This window comes from Salarias fasciatus, chromosome 6 (genome assembly GCF_902148845.1).
Source record: "Salarias fasciatus chromosome 6, fSalaFa1.1, whole genome shotgun sequence".
Taxonomy (NCBI): domain Eukaryota; kingdom Metazoa; phylum Chordata; class Actinopteri; order Blenniiformes; family Blenniidae; genus Salarias; species Salarias fasciatus.
In genome coordinates this window covers 5,959,232-5,978,240 of record NC_043750.1, presented here as the reverse complement: position 1 = coordinate 5,978,240, position 19,009 = coordinate 5,959,232, and the positions used below count along the sequence as shown (strand labels likewise).

Below are 19,009 nucleotides of genomic sequence, written 5' to 3'. Positions count from 1 at the left end.
CGAATGAAATTAGTTTTTGTTTAAGCACCACACATGGGGGTTTGTTTTAAGTTTATTGTTCTTTTTGTTTATAAATGAAAACAATTGAAATTACAACCAAAATGAAAAATCAACAATGAGCAAAAGTTGTTATTCTGCACAGAAAAGACATTATTCACACTTGTATGACATTAAAAAGCATTTTTTTTAAATCTTAAAACCTTTATTTACAAAATAATAAATGATTACACATTGTGTGTGTGTGTGTGTGTGTGTGTGTGTGTGTGTGTGTGTGTGTGTGTGTGTGTGTGTGTGTGTGTGTTTAAAGTTGGTATGGCAGGTAAGTTAGGGATGTCATGCTCTTGAACAGTATTGTACAGTATCACTGAATTCAACATTTGTAATGTATAGACTGAAAACATTGTTCAACTTCAGTTTTGTGAGAGTTGTATTGGTGAGTGGAAACATCAACACACCGCACTATACAATGGAATTACTGCACATGTGTGCACGTGTGTGGCAACAACTTCATGGGAAGAATAGATACTTAAGAAAAATGAGATGTTTATAAAGAACATCTGTTTACTACCAAACACTTCATGAGAACAGTTCAACAATTCAAACATCAGATCAAGAGTTTCAAAGCCAAACTAAACGGTGCTTTGCTCAGTCATGTGCTGATAAAACTGCTCATGTTCAGTTGGAGAAGTGTGTTCAGTTCTGGTCTCTTTTATTCCATGATCTGGGGAAAAAGGTGTTTTCTGCAGATGTGCTGTCTTGTGCTGCCAGATGGAAGAATCCTGGTCACTGACTGGTTGTGTACGCAGTTCTGTTTTTCATTTTGTGGAGAGGTTAGTAGCAATGTAGCTGAAGCACTAAAGGTTCTTTCTTTTTTTTTTTTTTAAGCTTTCAGGGCTCGTGGATGATCTGAAGGCAGAATATCAGATGCTAAAATAAACGAGTTTGAGGTCGAGGGTCTGGAAAAATCTATTCACAGTGAGACATGAGTCGGTGTGATCAGAGAACTCCTTCGAAGTCTCAGTAAATGTTGAGCAGGCCCTCTGAAGAGGTTGCTGGAGGTGTGCAGGAGGGCAGGACTGCCCTGGGGATGGAGTCCTGAGAAACACCATGATGGATCCTACAACAGCTGGTTCTGTTGACTGTACTGAGGCATCAACCAGGGGTCAAGTTACGTTACTCGTTAACATCCGTGGAGCAAGTTCACCTGTGGTTTACCTAAAATCCACACAACAAATGTCTTGGTTCTTCAACAGCATTATTCACTTTGAGTGAAGCGTTCTCACTGAATCCAGGAGGCTCAAACCTGAATGACCTTCACTGAAGGTCTTCCTGCTCCTCTGGACCGTCTGGATTCAAGTCTGCAGTGTTCTCATAACCAGAGTGAGAGTCCAGCTGATGAGGGAAGATGACACAGTGACTTTTAACTAAACTCATTTATGTGACTGACTGCTGTGTCAGCAGTGACGGCGTTCCAGATCTGAAGAAATTATTTTTGGTTTGAATGACATTTGTGACTTCCTTCTTTTCCCCATTGTTTCCCATGTTTTCAGATGTTTTTTATTCAAAAGAAAAGAAATGTCTCCAGGACCTCTCACCTCAATCATCTCCATGCGTTCATGAGTTTGCGGTGGTGTGCTCTTGGATTTCCTCTTTCTGAATTGAAAAACACAGCGAGTACTTCCACATTCTGTTCATTTAAAATTGTGACTAAAACAAAAGAACACTGTATGAATGTGAAAAATAGAAATAATTGATGATATTGAGGTTCCATTGTCTTACGTCATCCACAGACCCAGGAAAGGCAGAAGAATCAGCATCAGAACCACCAGAACCAGACGGATGATGTTCATAATCTTGTGGAATTTTGCTAAAACACAAAAACAAAAGAGTTCAGTCTCAGCAGTTGGAATCGAAAAAGAATCCAAGACTGTCCTCACTCTAGAAAATGAGAACAACGTTTTTTCATGCACAAAATTACGACCATTAGGTACGTTTTAAAATCAAGGGATGTAAATGACGTCATGGACTGACTGTGTGTTTGTGCTTTTTAATGTATCGTTTGCTCTTAAAAGTAGTTTGACCACAAATACGATTGATTCTCTGCATTGAAGAATGACTTAGTTTCACTTTAAAAAAAACCTAAATCTTTGAAATATTTTCTGAAACAGATCAAAGGATTACCAGTAACTGCAATAAAAATACAGAATGTGTCAATCTCTGTATTGAAATTTACATAATATTTTTCAAGCAGCAAATTTAACTATCTTCGTGGTATCCACTCGGTTTATATACATGATCTGTGTTTTTTTAATTCACATTCCTGCAGAATCTTCAGGAATACAATGTAAACATTTGAAAATGTATGATCTTAATGTCGTAATGTGGAACATGCATACAGACAGATTGATTTACACCAGAACCAAAGTGTTGAAGCAGTATGAATAAACTCTACAGAATTAAAAAAAATGAATGAATACTATTTCAAAAACAAATGTAAGTAATTTTTAATGCTCAGATAGAGTATTTGTTTACAAATGTAGTTAGTTTAAGAGGAACAACTTAAAAAAAAAATCTGTGTGTCCTTGCCAACCAGCAAAGCAACAGCTGAAAGAACTTACGTAAAAACAAAAGAATTACAGATCACATACATAAAACGAATGAATACTATGAAGATAAATTCTGTATTTGTTGCTTGACTGGCATTGTAGCAATTACAATACAAAGATTGTTAGTCTTTTTTTAAATTGTGGTTAAAAATTTCTTTGACCTGTTTCACAAAGTCTTTTTAATGATTTTGTTGTGTGTAGAAAATCTGAAGTCATTATTCAACACAGAGAATTATATTTGTGGTCAAATGAAACTACTTTTAAGAGCAACTTGACCCATACCCTCATCACACTTCATCGGTCTGTGGCATTATTTATGTGACGGCTGGAAGTCACTTTGGGGCATGAAAAAACAACAGATGTGGTTGTTTTATAGGAGAGGACAGTCTCAGAAATTGTTCAGAAAGAAGCAGAAGACTTTAAAACACTATTTGCACGATTACAAACAGATGTGCATGCTGGTTTTTTTTATATGAAGAAAATATGAGTGTAAGCAACGCAACTCTTGCATTATTATTCAGTATTTGTTTTAAAGAACAAAGCTTGATATGTTGAACATTTTGGAACATGAAGGCCGTTTTTCATACGTTTCAGGTTATACATTTATCAATGTTGGGTTTTCATTTCAGAAAGTTCCATGTTTGAAAAAGATGTTTTATGTAGGACCACTAGTGAGTGCTAGTGGGTGAGACGAAGTGCGACCATCTTCAAAAGTTACATTTTTAAACCTTTACATGGAGATGAAGTAGGAGTGTTATTGAAAAGTTGTATTTTCCCTCGTTTACACGAGATCAAGTCGGTGCATTTCCGAAAAGTTGTGTTTTATCCCATTTATCTGGAGACAGAGGTGGAGCATTTCCCAAAAGTTGTCAAGGCGAAGACGGAATCGTAGTGCTTCTAAAAAGTTCTAACATGAGCTATTTTAAATGGCTGCCAGCAACGTCTCATAAAATGAAAACCAAAACACAAGATTTCCATCCTAACTTGAAAATGTGTGTAAATGCGTGTTCACATGACTCTGATGAGACAACACTGCCAGCAGCCCCTCAGCCTCTCTGAGTTTAACAGCCCTGGTTTTTACTGCAGCATGCTGGGATGGAAACTTACTTCTGACCAGCAGGTTTACTGTGAATGCATGACGTCCTCTGCTGTTCTGAGCCACACAGGAATAGTTTCCGCTGTGCTCAAGACTGACGTCACTGATGGTGAAGATCTTGTCTGATGCCTGAGGTGTGTCTTCACCCTCCCTGTACCAGCTGTAGCTAGCTGCTGGGTTAGCATCACTGCTGCAGGTCAGAGTCACTGAGCTTCCCTCCACGATCTCACCAGACGGACTCACCGACACTGAGGGAAGCTTTGGACCATCTGGAGGAGAACGTACAGGAAACCACTCAGGAATCTGATCACACACCTGAGACATCTTTAACTGGAGAAACTGTTTTTGTTCTCATGAATTAAATCAACCCAAAAGAAGTTGGTCAACAAGTTTGTCCTTACACTGAACATCTACCGGTCGAGATAAAGACATGGTTCCATGTTTGTTCTCAGATTTGCAGCTGTAGGTTCCTCTATCCTCCCAGCTGATGGAGGGGAAATGATAAGTGCCCTCTGGTCCATGAGCTAGCTTGTGGTGATTCCGGTACCAGGTGTAGTTAGCTGCTGGGTTAGCATCGCTGCTGCAGGTCAGAGTCACTGAGCTTCCCTCCACAATCGCTCCATGAAGACTCACCGACACATCGATGGTCTTTGGAGGATCTGAAAGAGGAGATGATTCAAACAGAAGTCAGTTGACCTTCCATGAATCGACACTTGTTTTTCCAATATCTTTCATTTGACTCACATTCAACATCAAAGGAGATGAGTTGAGACGTCCTCTTCCCCCACTCGTTCTCAGATGTACAGTAATACTGTCCTGAGTCAGAAGATCGGATGGACTGGAGGACAAGCTGTGGGCCAAGGCCAACCACTGTTTCTTTGTTCTTGTACCAGGTGGTGTTTATTCTTGATTGGGTGGCATCAGTTGCTACATGTTAGAGTCACTGAACTGTTCTCCATGATTTCACCAGAGGGACTCACTGACACTGAGGGCACGTTCAGCACATCTGGAGGGAAAACATCAACGTGTTCAAGCATAAAAAGACAAAACATAGAAACTTTAACTGCTAGAAAAACCAAACAACTTACAAAGAGGAGGAGAGGCGTGGCTCTCATGTCCTTCCAAAGCACATGAGATGACATCTCCTGGATGAAAACGGGCCTCATAAAGTCTCTTCTTATTCGTAACTTTCACTCCGTTTTTAAACCAAACATAGTCAACATGACTAGCTTGATGACATTTGCTGTCACACTCGAGCTCTGCTTCAGTGTGGGATGGATGGATGGTTGTTCTGATCACCTTCACCTGTAGAGCTACATGAGAGGAAGAGACAGAACAGTGTTGGTTGTGAGAAGGAATAAAACACACTTTGAACAGTTCATCTGATTGTAATCTGAACCATAAATTTATATATATATATATATATATATATATATATATATATATATATATATATATATATATATATATATATATATATATATATTTTATTTTTATATTTCTTGCACAAACACTAAAAAAAATGTGTCATTTCCTTCTGTACAACCAACTTCCACGTGTCCGCACGCAAAATCAAGTTTACACTCATTTTTAGACGTGAAACTTTTGGAGATTGGGACCATGATGTCTCATCAAAGAACCAGAACAGCTGCAGAAGAGGAGGAATACGTCTCTCATTTTGCATTAGGTGTGACCGTTAAATCCTTTTCCTCTTCAAAGGAACCTAGAATCCCTCCTGCCTGGTTTAAAAGAAAGCTTTCAACATGACATTGTGAGGTTTAGCTTGGATTCATACCTGTGACTGTGAGTCTTGTTCCAGATAAACTGCTGGTTCTGGAGTTATAGGTTGTGAACTGGAAATGATACTGGATTGAATCGTCGTCTCTCAGGTCACTGATTCTCAGAGTGGAGAATCCTTCTGTTTCCAAGACTTCCATGCGGTTTGCAAACTGTGGGTCATTTCTGAGGTCCTCTGGAAGCCTGTGCTGATCTCCGCTGCGATCAGGACTGAACCAGAACTTGGATTTAACATAATTTCTGCTTTGGTAAAAGCAGGAAATGTCCACGGATGAACCCAGAGCAGCACAGATCCTTCTGTCAGGACAGTTCACTCTGTTACAATGTTGGCCGAAGACACCTGGAACATATAAACATGATTAACTCATTTAATGTCATTTTACTTTGTGAATACTGATCTTGAAAATCAGCATAAAGCATGGAATCTAGGAAAAGATCTCTACAAGCAGGTTAAAGTTCAGTCTGAACTGAGAGGCTCCTCTGTGTTTTAACGTTCTTCCTGTTTGGACCAAAAGTTTGTTCGTCTGACCTCAGGCTGTGAATTGAGGAGATGTGTCTTATTTTCTAGTGCAGGGGTGCCCAACCTTTTTTGGGCCAAGATCTACTTTTCAAGTAGTCAATCCTTCGGGGTCGCAATAGTTTCAAAATAAAATAAATAAATAATGTTGTGTTATTGCCTTAATATTCTTTTTTTTTTTTATTACTTCCTCTGGTAGAATGCAGAACAAACAACGTGAAGAAAGAACGGTTTTGTACTTCGTCACTGCAGGAAAGTCAAATGACACCAAAATGGCAGAAAAACAGCTCTATGACCGGAGCAGCTCCGTGTTGCCAGATTGGGCGGGTTTGTGCTAAAACAAGCTTCTTTTTTGAACACGTCGGACGGGTTGATGAAATGATTCTGTGTTTATTACGTTTTTTTTTTTTTTATCATACAAATACGGTTTTAATGTGCATTTTCAACCGAGATGGCGGTTTGGGCTGCTTTCGGGGGACAACGACAGATCTGGCAACCTCCTCCAGCGGACTGCAGAGACACCGCAGGCGGTGTGAATCACAGTGCTGTGGTGATTCCAGACCGCAGCCGGACCGTATCCAGTATGCATCAGGCATGATTGTCATGCTTGGAGCGTGTTGCATCCGTGTGCACACACACACACACTTACTCGCTCGCGCACGCACACTCACGTTGCTTTCTTCTTTCCTTTTTTTAACTGCACAAACTTTTTTTCCCCCTGCACCTCGAGGTCTACCTGGGGACACTCCGCGATCGACTGGTTGGGCACCCCTGTTCTAGTGAATGTAGGAACAGCCTGTCCAGAGTGTCTCCTGCTCCGTTCACTCAGTGTCCTCGTGAGAGAAGCTGCAGTTTCTGTGACCCAAAAGCAAAATCGATCAGGTCTAAAGGCCTTTTTATGCTTCTGCGTCGCAGCGACGCAGATCCTATGCTGGGGCTTGATGTGCACCTCCCAAAAATCCTAAACACCCGTTGTGTGACACATGGTGACGTGAACATCGAGGGCTGTGATTGGTCTGCTCAGAACATAGTTTCCGGGTCTTTACATAATATCTGGTTTATCATTGTTGCCTCTGACTGACCGGAAGAGAAACAACAGACCCGCGAAGACCCACCCACAAATAAACACACAGCCACGCCCGCCTAGCGGCTTGGCGGTGAAATTGCAGAGGAGGGCGTTCCCTTGACGCAGAAGAAAGATATGATCAGTGATGGCGTAGGGTTGCACGACGTCGCCGTGACGGACAACCGTAAATCAGGCTTAAGGTGCAAAGCAGTTTTTACCTTATTGTATGACGTCTTTCTGCTGTACAACAGTGATGTGTTTGCATCAATGAAAAGCCCTTGGATTGTTTGGTGATGGGGGGTTGTTATTTAAGCTGCTTGTGATTGTTTATCGACATGACAAATGTTTATGCACTAAACAGGAGGGGCAGGGGCAGGACAGAGGGGCTGAAACCGGAACGTCCGACGGTTTAGTGCAACATAAAAATGAGGAATTTTCTCACAATTGTTTTATTGGTCTGCACCAATCTATTTATTCAATCGAAACTATTAAAACTCCATCTGATCTTATAATATTCTACATCTGAAATTGTATTCAAAGCATTTAACAATTTTCTACCAAATAATATAAAAAAAAAATCTTCACAATTCAGGTAACAACTCATAAATGGAGGGGAGACACAAACTTCACGACACCTAAATTTAGAACCACTGGCAGAAGTTTTTGTGTGTCTGTACATGGAGTTAACTTTGAAACAGCCTGGATGTCACACACAAGCAGAGTCAAAACAGCCACAGATTTAAGCTGCTTTACAAACAAATGGTCTGGTCTCAGTGTAAAGAAAGTGGGTCCGATCGATCACGTTACATGAAGAATCTGTCATGAAATGCTGACGTGTTTGTTTTTTCCTCATCATCTTACTGTTTAGCCATTACACCACAGGTTTTGTTGTTCATCCTGTCTCTGAGTTGATCACAGGAAGCATTTGGAATTTCACTTTCACATGAATGATGAGGACTTTGGGCTGGAATTAAAAAGGTCTCTTCTTCCAGCTGCTTTTTGAGCAAAATGAAAAAAAAGTTTTTCTTTTTGTTGAAACCACTAAGGTTATTGATTGTTCTATGAAAGCTTTTTTTTTGTTTAAATCAGAAATATTGCTGGAAACAAATGAAAAGTGAATGAATGAATGAGCTTCATGTGGTCACTGAACTAAAATGAGTAAACTCCCCTGGATTAGAGGAAGTTTGAACAAAAGGCATTTGGAATTTCACTGTCATGTGAATGATGAGGACTTTGGGGTGGGATTAAAACGTTCTCTTCTTACTTTTTGAGCAAAATGAGAAAAATCCTTTTTTTTCGTTTTTTGTTGTGTTGAAAGCACCTATGTTCCCGACGGTTCTATGCAAGCTTTTTGTATCAGAATTATTATTGTTAAAAAAAAAAGAAAAATGAATGAATGAATTTAACTTAATGTGGCCACTGAACGAAAATGAGGAAAATCCCCTGGATTAGAAGCAGTTTGTACAAAAGGCTGTGATCTCAGTAAAACAGAAGGCTGATCAGGCAAAAAGCGATGAGTATATTCAGCCGTCAAAGAAATAAACATTCCACAATATATACTGTTTATATTTTAATGACATAGTTTTGCAATATTTTTTGCAAATAAAATTCATTTTCAGAAGAAGAATATTGGAGGAGCCAACTGGGAGTCAAAAGAACTGGTTCTCTGTAGTGAAGAACCAATGAAATAGATAACTGGGATAACTCATCACTACAACACAACCAATCAGAGGCGCCATGAAGTCAGGAGATGTTAGTAAATTACTCACACACTGGAGGAGAGGGAAAATCCTCATGTTCTTTCAGAGCACAGGACATACTGTCTGTCCAATAGAAGTTGTTTGAACGATAATAAGCATATTGTGTTTCCTCCACCTTCTGTCCATTCTTGTACCAAACATACGAGGGATTATTAGGTAGAGAACATCGGCTGTGACACTCCAGGCCTGCCCATGAACCGCTTTTTGATGTCACCTTCACCTGCAAATCTGGATCTTTAAACAAAAGAAATTAAATAGTAATGAATCAAGCATAAGGACATGACAACACACACATTTTGTGTGTGCGCACAGAACTTCACAAAAACAACAATACACTAACGCTACCGTTGACGTGTTTTTACCTCTAAAATGAATATGAACAACGTACATTGGAATACTGCACAAAACATGTAATATATTTTTTAAAGTTATTTTTCCACCCATTATTTCACAATTACATGCGGCCGTGAATCTTTGTGAGGACTTTATGAGTTTGTTTTCCTCTGAAACCAAACCGATCCTTCACAGTGGAGAGTCTCAACATGATCCTACAGAAACTGAATAGCTTTGCTTAAATTAAATTATTATTATTATTATTATTATTATTATTATTATTATTACATGATATTAATGAACTTGTCAAACTGGAAGCTTGTCTAAAGACATACAATCCTGGTTGTGTTGTATTTTAATTGCACTTTGATTATAATTGGCCCAAAACACCTGAGTGACAAATCATCCAACACAGTCACTCTGGGTTGTTTCACTTTGACCTCCAGTAACACTGAGGAACCTGGGAGTTAACCTGAACCACAGAGTGGATCTATGAGTTTGTATGAGAACCTGCTTGTTGCTGTTTCTTTCTGTCACCCACAACTCAAACCAGATTTTGGAACCTCTCCACAACTTCAAAAATGTTTTCTTTTTTCCCCTTTCCACTGTTGTCTGTTCTTGCTCGTGAGGAATAGTTGGTTATTTCTCTGTGAAAGAGCTTTGAGGTGACTGTGTGAATTCATGTTGCCTTTTGTGTTGCAGCTTCCTCTCTGACTTGATCTTCTCTGTGTGTCTCGTCATAAATTCTTTGAATATTTGACATATTGTCTGTGTAGCTCAACACAAACTGCCTCAGGTGAAACACAAAGCGTTGTCTATAATGTCCAGGAATCACACAAATGATCAAATGTGACTGAGATCCTGTTTGAAAGTGAAAACTTGTTGAAGAAGCTAAATTCACTCTGAAATATATTACATTGCTGCTGATCTACTAAAATGTGTATAAAATAGCTTTAGCAGTACGATGTGTTTCTCACTCTGTGAGTGTTTGTGTCTCCGTACCTGTGACAGTCAGAGTTACTCCAGGTAAACTGCTCCTCCATTCAAAGCTTCCTGTTTTGAATGTGAAGCGATACTCGGCTGAATCACTCTCTCTCACATCACTGATTCTCAGTGTGTGATAATCATCTCCAACACGACCTGCAAACTGTGGGTCTTTGCTGAGTTTCTCTGGCCAAGAAGAATTCACCCACTGATGCCTCCGACTGGGACTGAACCAGAACGTTGATGTGATGTATCCTCTGCTCTCGTACTGACAGGATATGTCCACTGAGGATCCTTTTACCGCACAGATATTTCTGTTTTGATATGTCACTCTGTTGCAGGGTTGACGATTTAAACCTGAAAGAAGAAACTTTGTTAAAGCAAAAAAAAAATCAAGACCAACAGAAATAACCTAAATGTGATAGAGGTTCATAACGTAACAGTTTTATTAGATTTTATTTGAACTGCTATTCCACTGAAGTTATGACATTATAAACATTATGAGGTTCTACATGATGTGCTGGTGAGGATGGAGTACACTCACACTGCGGAGGGGAGGGGAAGTCCTCATGTCCTTCAGCAGCACAGGAGTAGCTGTCGCTGGAATGAACCCAGTCGAAAGTTGGCTCTCCTGGGATTTTCTCTCCATTTTTGTACCAGATGTAGGAAACATGACCAGGAAACTGACATGTGCTGCCAGAACACTGTAGTTTGCTGAAGGTAGAAAACACACTCTGCAGACCTGTGTTCATAAAGAAGTGGCATGAAATTATTTATATTCACATACACACATCCCCGATTGTGGACAATGAGTTGAGCTGCCTGAAGCTTTGCTTCAGCGCCTTTCTGTGAGGAGTTTGCATGTTCTGCTCTCACCTATCTTTTTCATTTATCTTTTTTATGGATGAATTCTTTCAAGAATCCAAAATCACTTCTTGGAGCCTAAATGTTATTGACGCTTAAGTGAACGTGCATGTCGAATAGTTTAAGGCCCCATTTACACAAAGTTTTGAGCTACAACACGTTGCTTTTGGATTTTGTTTCAGAAAAGGTTTCAAATTGACACAGAAACTTTTTGAAAATATCAGTTTACGCAGAACTGCTGAAAACAATGTATCTTTCATGTTGGGCCATGAGCGGGTGCTGTTGTTTGTTTTTATAATGAAACCATGCACACATACCCAGAGAACAACACTCTGTTAACTAACAATGATGAGAACACGGACATTCAAGGACAGATGACCGAGCTGGATTGCTATTCTGGAAGATTCTCAACTCTGAAACTGCCAAGACCCAGGTGAATATGGACTGGGAGTCATAAAACTGGACGCAAGCGTTGTCATTGTTCATGTACTGTCACATGTGCAGAAGAAGTCCCAGTAGCAGCAGTGTTTTCCCCCATGCACCAAACCATTGGAGCATTTTCAGAATGTTGCATTTACCACCGTTTCCACAGAGAATTGTGTATTTTTACGGGTGTAAACGGGACCTCAGTCTCTGTGTTACTGCTGTGATGGACAAGAAATATTTGTAGGTTAAAAACTGCCGTTGAAAATGGGCGAACTTTGAAGAAAGCTACATGGAAGTTGGATGGTTGAAGAGATTAAAGGTTGTATAGAAGATTTATTACTAACAAAAATGAATTCAAGCTAAAAAATGGCGTTATTAAGATGTAGCAGTCTTGTTTTTATCATGATCGAAAAAAACAAAATAAATAATCAATTCTGGACGTTGTAAAACCAACATTACTTTAGCTAATCAATAAGGAGGTAGCCTCGTTATCTATTGGTTTTCTAACGTGTCAATCAACCTCTCTACATTTGTAGCGTAACTGTCATGCTCCTACGCCGTTTTCGTAACCCCCCTCTCCCACGCGCTTCACCCCGCTCCCCCCATGCTCGGCTCTGCTGCCGCGATCAACAGTTTGTTTCAGTTCAGTTTACCTTTTCACCTGTAGACTTGAGACAATTGCCTCAAACAATGTATGTTTTAATGTTAAAACGAGACTTGTATGAAAAAGTTCGGAGAGTGAGAGGAGGAGAGCGAGAGGAGGAGGGGGGGGTTTGTTTACGTCTGCATGCTGCAGCCACACACAGATCAGCTGTGAGCTCCGAGTCTGCTCCAGTCCTGCAGCTCCACACAAACCTCGCCCGTCCTCCTCTGATCCACCCGAGAGCAGGGACGGCTCAGGTCCTGGATTTGGCGCAAGTACAGGATTTTACTCATATTCGCTGTGTTTGTGTTGTTCAAAAGGACACGTTGGTAGCTATGTGTTAGCGCTATGATGCTAAGTTTCTACATGCTACTTTCTGCGTAAGGAGGAGGCGTTCCTCCGTAGAGAGCAGGGGAGGAGGGGGTGTGGGTCGCGCATGCGCAGCATTTCAAAAAGGACTAACTGTCACTGGCTTTCTCTCTCCATGGAAAATCCTCTATACAACCTTTAATGTTGAGCAAACATGCACCTTACACATCTGGGAAGATTTTCAAAATTTTGTGGCATTCATTGTTTTCCAGTGGATTTTTGAGCTTTGTTCGTATAATTATTTCACAGTAAGGTCCAAATGACTTCTGCCCTGAGGAAACAATGTCCTCACTGTTGTAAAAGATCTATTCAGAAAGTCAGATGAGCCAGTCTGACTTGACTAAATATGAAGCAGAGAGACTGTTTTCTCAATATAATAACTATTTCTGTTATCACAGAGTAATGCAATTATGTTGGACAGAAGACATGAAAACATAACAGGCCTCATTTCCCCAAATTTGAGGGACACTGGTGGACCTAATGTCCCTCTCAACACATACTGTACAAGTCAGAACTGACTGCTACCTGCAGCACGAGCACTGCGTAGTTATATTTTACTCTGTTTAAAAAATGATAAAACATCTTGAAATTTTTAATTGAAAAATATTTATTGCAGTATTTTTACTGCTGTCAAACATAAAAAATGGTCAACTGTGATGCAGACAGCATGCAGTGTTCAGTGTGTATCTGGAACTTCGTTGCACAAACAGAAGGAGCCACATGAAGGTGGATCTGCATAGAAAATGCAAGAAATAAAGAAGAACTTCCTCATTCAGTATTCATACGAGGAGTTCACCACATGCAAATGTTTCACAGACTGTGTGTGTTGGTGTGTGGGAGGTTTCAGCGCTCACTGTGACTCTGCAAAACAGATGAAAACTGAAGTCTACATTGTGTGAAGAGTGAAGAAAATAACGTTCCACTGACCTTAAAAAAAGATCATTTCAATAGACTTGATATTTGTCGTGAAGATGAGGGATATATTTTTTCTGTTTGTTTTAATCACAAATGCAAGAAAAGACCACTTTTATAATATGCATTACGTTTTCAAAGCCTTTCTCCTGTTTGACTTTTTTGTTTAATTCTTGTTTCATTAATTTGAAATAACCCTATTTCTCATGCTGTGTTCCTCATGAAAAACAAAATGAACATATAACATTACTATATCTGTTGTTCATGCCTGATTTTTTTGTTAAATTATCCAAGTTATTTTTTATACCACTGTCTGTTTGTTGCAGGCTAAGTGAAACATTTTGATGCAATTTTCTGTCCACAAACTCAAAGGAATATTTTGAACACATTAAAGCAACACTAAGGAACTTTCAGTTTTCGTTGATTTTGGCGGCGCCAGTGGACAAAAGCAGCAGTGTTTTGCCTGGCCGAATACTACAGTTCCCATGAGCACTAGCGCGTGGCGTCGTAAATTGCTGCTCCTGGTGGCATGCTGTCGGACTGAACTCGCCTTCATTTGTTTCCAGTGGCTGTGTGAAGGACGGATAGCGACGAGGTAATGAATGTAAATGAATCTAATGGTGGCTAAACAATGTTATATCATGATGTGACGCATGCCGTAAAGCAGTCTGCACATTTGGAGCTTTTTAGTGTGCAGGGTTCCTACCACCCTCCTCACAGCTGCTTAGTCCAAGTGAAAGCAATACTGACGCCCTCAGCCCATGACAGAGGGATCATTCAACTAGTTGTAAGTTGAAGTATCATCACAAAAGATATTAAAATGTTTTATTAAGGTTGAAAAGTTCCTTAGTGTAGGTTTAAGATCATTCAGAATCACTGAGGCTCTGTGTACGTGACAATCTTTCCAGTGAAAACGATTCACTTTTGCTTTTCTGTTTCAGAAAAGTTTCAGAACATTGTCTGTTTCCACAGAAAAAGCAGAAAGACTGAGGCTGTTTTCACATATATTTGGGTCGAGCCAAAGGCAGCTGCACCAGTAAAAAAAGATACAACGTTTCAATTTTCAGCTGATACCGTCCCTTTTCACACGTGCTTTTCATGACTGCGCAGAGCAGCCAGTGGTGGGCAAGGGTCCTTGTGGGCTCCAAGCAAAAAAAATTCATCGGGCCCCCACCCCATCCGTGCACACCGAAAAAAACAATTTTTTTGGCATACAATTTTTGGGACATTTGATATGTGTTAGACCCGGGCAACAATTAAATTCCTTAATCATGAGTAATTGTAATCCTGGAGTTAATCGCGATTAATCGTGATTAAAATGGCTGATTTGAAGTCTGCCAAGGCCATTCAAAATGTGTGTGTGTTACATAAATAACAAATAAGTAATCAAGAACGAGTTTCTGTTTATTCAATTAGACATGAATAATCAGCAGCATCACAGGTAACCAACAGGTAATTTGACACAGTTCTGTGTTCATGTGTCATCAACCAAGTCACAACCAAGTCAGAAACAGATGAAAAATGGAATTTTCTTATGAGCGCACACTTCCTCAAACTTCATCATATCTCCAGCTCTCAGACAGAGAAGGATAAATTCAGTCACACCGAATTGTGCCTCATCCTTATCTTTTTTAAGCCAGATTGTGTGTTGAAGGGATATATTTGTTTTGCGTGTTTTCAGCACCTCAAGAAAGCCCAGCGGGAGAAACGGTGCACCGGCAAAACACGTAATTTAAGTTTGATTTTCATTTTTTCATATTTGCCCTCCTGATTTCAGTTTGTGCCTCATACCAGCCTTTTCCTCGTGATTTTTCTGATAATTCGGCCAAGTTCAATATGGCAAATAATGAGGAATGGACTGTGTTTCACCGCTAAAAGTGCAAGTGTGTTTCCTTTTTTTTTTCTTTTTTTTTTGACACTCAGCAGGCGCGCGGTGTGACTCTCGTGGCGCAGGACACGTTCAGCTTGTTCACAACCCCCACAGCGTTATTCAGCCAGGCTGGGCCAGGTAGACATCCACACTAAAATATATCAAAGTGAACTGCACAGCTTGCATGTGTCCCAGACCCAACTTTGACGGCGACATTGTTTTTCTCACGTGATAAGAGTCCCGCGGGAATGCAGCACGTTACTGCTGTTAACGGCCCAGCTATAATATGTATACTGAAAAACTGAGAGAACCACTAATCTCTTCTATTAGATCCAGGGACCAACAGAAGTCCTTGAAAGCCCTGGCTTATCTATATGTATATATTATACAATAAACCTTGAGGCTCGCCTGATTGACGCAGACAGCGCTGAAGGCTGATAGGGCCGTGCGGGGCCCCCCAAGGGGGTTTGCTATGTTGTTGTTTCATAATTGCATCATAAATGCTGATTGTTGCCTTTTCTGTGCAGTACATGTATTACCACTTGGGGTACCTGGTCTCTCAGGGGGTCTCTTGTGGGGGCCCCCCTAAAAGCTGGGGCCCCAGGCAATTGCCTGGTTTGCCTGCTGGCACGCCCCGCCTCTGAGAGCAGCCGCTCTAAACAAGGGAAGTGTGGGGTATCCATGACAACCAGGCGGAAGTTGACATAAAACCAAAACAGCAGCCTTTCTAATGGTAAACACGACAGTGACAGTCACACATTTCGGTCTCTTGTCACGCACTCACGCCACACATATTTTTCACGCTGAAAAAAAATATCGGTAAATTAGTCTGGTGCGCCGCTGCTATCGAACCGCAAAGAATCAAACACGTGTGCGAGACTGTTACTTACCTGTCAATCAAAACAGAAAATGGGGGGGCTAAAGTCGCGCAACAGCCAGTGTAAAAAAAAAAATCATCGTTATCACGTGAGTCTGCCAGAGAGTGAGCTGCAGAGACTTTCTTCTTTCTGCCATTTTGACGTGATCACTTTTCCCGGGATTGAGCTGATTACAGGAGCCTGTGTAGTTCATTAAGGCGCAGTATCGAGACTTTGGGTCGAGCTAAAGCCGGTGCGCTTTCACACATCTGCCGCGCCGCATCCCAAATCGACCCAAACCCCTCCGAGACCACCCCATTCAGCCGCTCTCGGGGTGGGCGAGTTAGAGCGACAACTAGAGCGAGTGGCGCTTTCACACCAACCCAGTCACGTCGTGCTCGGTCCAAAAACTCTGTTAGGTCGAGCTAAAGTGGGCAGGTGTGAAAACACCCTGAAATGTGATGTAGTTAGCATGCCAGGCCACAAGTTGGCACTGCTGGTTGTTTTGTGATGAAATGATGACAAACTATGAGAGCAATGTGCCATAAACAATAAGAGTGGTGAGAACATGGATGTCTGTATGCACAAACGATGAAGTTGGATAATTATCACAGGTGACTCTCAACTCTAAAACTGCCAAGTCCAGGAGAACATGGACTGGGAGTCATGACACTGTGGAGGAAAACACTGCTGTTATTGTTCATCTGTGTTTAAGTAGGTATTGTCACTGCCATGGTACATGTGGGGAAGCAGCGTTTTTGAAAAGTTGTGTTTTCCCCCATTGTTGCCTAAATAGACACCCAAAACGTCTATTGCAACAACACATCATCAGTAGGGTAAAACCAACCTGTCTCACAACGGTCTAAACCCAGCTCACGTTCCCTATTAGTGGGTGAACAATCCGACGCTTGGTGAATTCTGCTTCACAATGATAGGAGGAGCCGACATCGAAGGATCAAAAAGGAATGTCACTATGAACACTTGAATCAAAGTTTTCTCACACAGAAATGTCCTGCAGGCCGAATTAAACCCTTTGGTTTATGACAGATGACAGTGATTGAGCCTTCATGAGAATTAGCAAAACTAGACAATTCAGAAGAATAAAGAATTACCTGTGACAGTGAGAGTGACTCCAGGTTGACCAGTAAATCTCTTGTCCTGTTTGTCTGTAATGAACCTGAAGAAGTACTGACCGGAATCACTGCTGCTCAGATGTTTTATTGTCAGAGTGCAGTTGTTGTTACTGCAGTGATACCGCACTCGCTTTGAATATTGAGGGTCTTCTCTCAGATCCAAAGGCTGACTTTCATGACCTTCTGTGGTCCAGATTATTCTCACAACCTTGTACGTGGGTGGACATATGTAGGAGCAGGATATGTCCACTGTGGATCCTTCAACGGCGCAGATGTTAGTGGAAGTGTACGTCACTCCCCAACCTGGTTCTGTGCAATGAAGCACTGGAAGAAATGGTCACCCATTAGTATCTCCTCAGCCTTCACTGATCACTTTCACACTCACCACGGAAAAACTAAACATCGACGGTAAAGTAGTAGAACTCAGTAAACTGATTCAGTAAATCCGTAAAAAAGAGTTTCTGTTCTCATCACAGCCAAAAGTGTTCGAGCTAAATATTATCGTCACATATGAAACTGAAGACATTCATACTCGTGGACTTCATCAATATTCTTCAGACACAAATGTGAATTGCTATTACCTGGCATCCAAAGGAGAAAAACAACAAATCCACAGCGAGCTGCTGTTAAGCCCATCGTTGCTCCTCCCGTTGGTATCAGTGGCACGGAAACATGTCAAAGGTCGGAAAGAAATGAAATAAAACTGATGGAGTCGCACTAATGCTCATCTACAGAAATGTTTCTTTATCTGTGAAGCTAAAACTGGTTAATGGAGTGAGTATAAAATACAAATGATGCTATAAAATACACCACATCCTTCCTCTTTTCAACTTGAAGCAGATGGAAACAGAAGCTACAAGAACAAGGAGGGGACTTCCTGAAATAACTCAGCATTAAAATGTCGTCTGACTTCCTTGTTCTGTCTTTTTTCAGTCTGCATGAAGAACCATTTTTATATGTTGAAGAATCTTGTTCAGCTGGAGTCCTTCTTTTGACAGTATATTGATGGAAAGTGAACTGAATTCTTTCAGTGAAAGAAATTTCATGCTCTTTTTTCCGGTTGTTTTTATGTTGGATGGTTTAATTCTCTTGGTTTATCTATTAAAGGTGCATTAAGGAGTTTTTCAACTTTAAAAATACCTATTTTCCACCATAAATATGTTACACATTTTTAATGATGTGTACAATGTGCCCTGACATATTCATTACAAGTACCTCTAACAGCGCTAAATTGTCACTTGAAAGTTGCAGTGCCGGTCCGGCACCAGCATTTTTTGGGGGAGAATTTGAAAGGAATGATGTAATGCACGTTCCGACTGGACTGATTAGTTCGGTTTCGTTTTGTCCGCCATTACTCCGCCAGATGCTTAGTGAGCAACAACTGAGCAGGATCTTCCAGAAAATAAGAAAAGACTGGCTTCTCGCACTGCCACAACTCCAGCACAGACTCCACCAGGTAAAAGAAACTTAAATTTTACTTGAGCGCTACTAAACGAGCGAGGAAGGAGCTCCCCTCTTCCGTGCACGTGAGCCACAGGCACAAGTTTTTCAATAAGCTGCATTACGCCCAAGGCCTGCAAGGGCCGCTGTTTCACATAAAACGTGCAAACTCCTTAATGCACCTTCAATATGGAGGTGTTGAATTGAGCTCATGTCTGCTTTTGATCCTCTGTGGTGTGTTTACTTCCACTTTCTCTCTCTTCTTGATTCTTTTGACTCTGCTCTTTAGTGATCTCTCCTCCCATAACTTCCTCCTGCAGTTCAGTTGAACCTGGT

General features: G+C 40.8%; 1 protein-coding gene across 1 annotated transcript; it reads right to left on the bottom strand.

The window, feature by feature from the left end:
• Positions 1 to 818: 818 nt before the first annotated feature.
• On the bottom strand, positions 819 to 17,969 carry LOC115389546 (sialoadhesin-like). The gene is given in 15 exon segments (XM_030092953.1): positions 819 to 1,215; positions 1,304 to 1,392; positions 1,596 to 1,653; positions 1,780 to 1,867; positions 3,714 to 3,971; positions 4,104 to 4,361; positions 4,447 to 4,620; positions 4,622 to 4,708; positions 4,791 to 5,015; positions 5,498 to 5,839; positions 8,852 to 9,076; positions 10,178 to 10,516; positions 10,704 to 10,901; positions 17,213 to 17,557; positions 17,815 to 17,969. Coding segments are annotated over 14 exon segments (2,730 nt in total). The 5' UTR covers positions 17,870 to 17,969; the 3' UTR covers positions 819 to 1,215; positions 1,304 to 1,314.
• Positions 17,970 to 19,009: the final 1,040 nt, after the last annotated feature.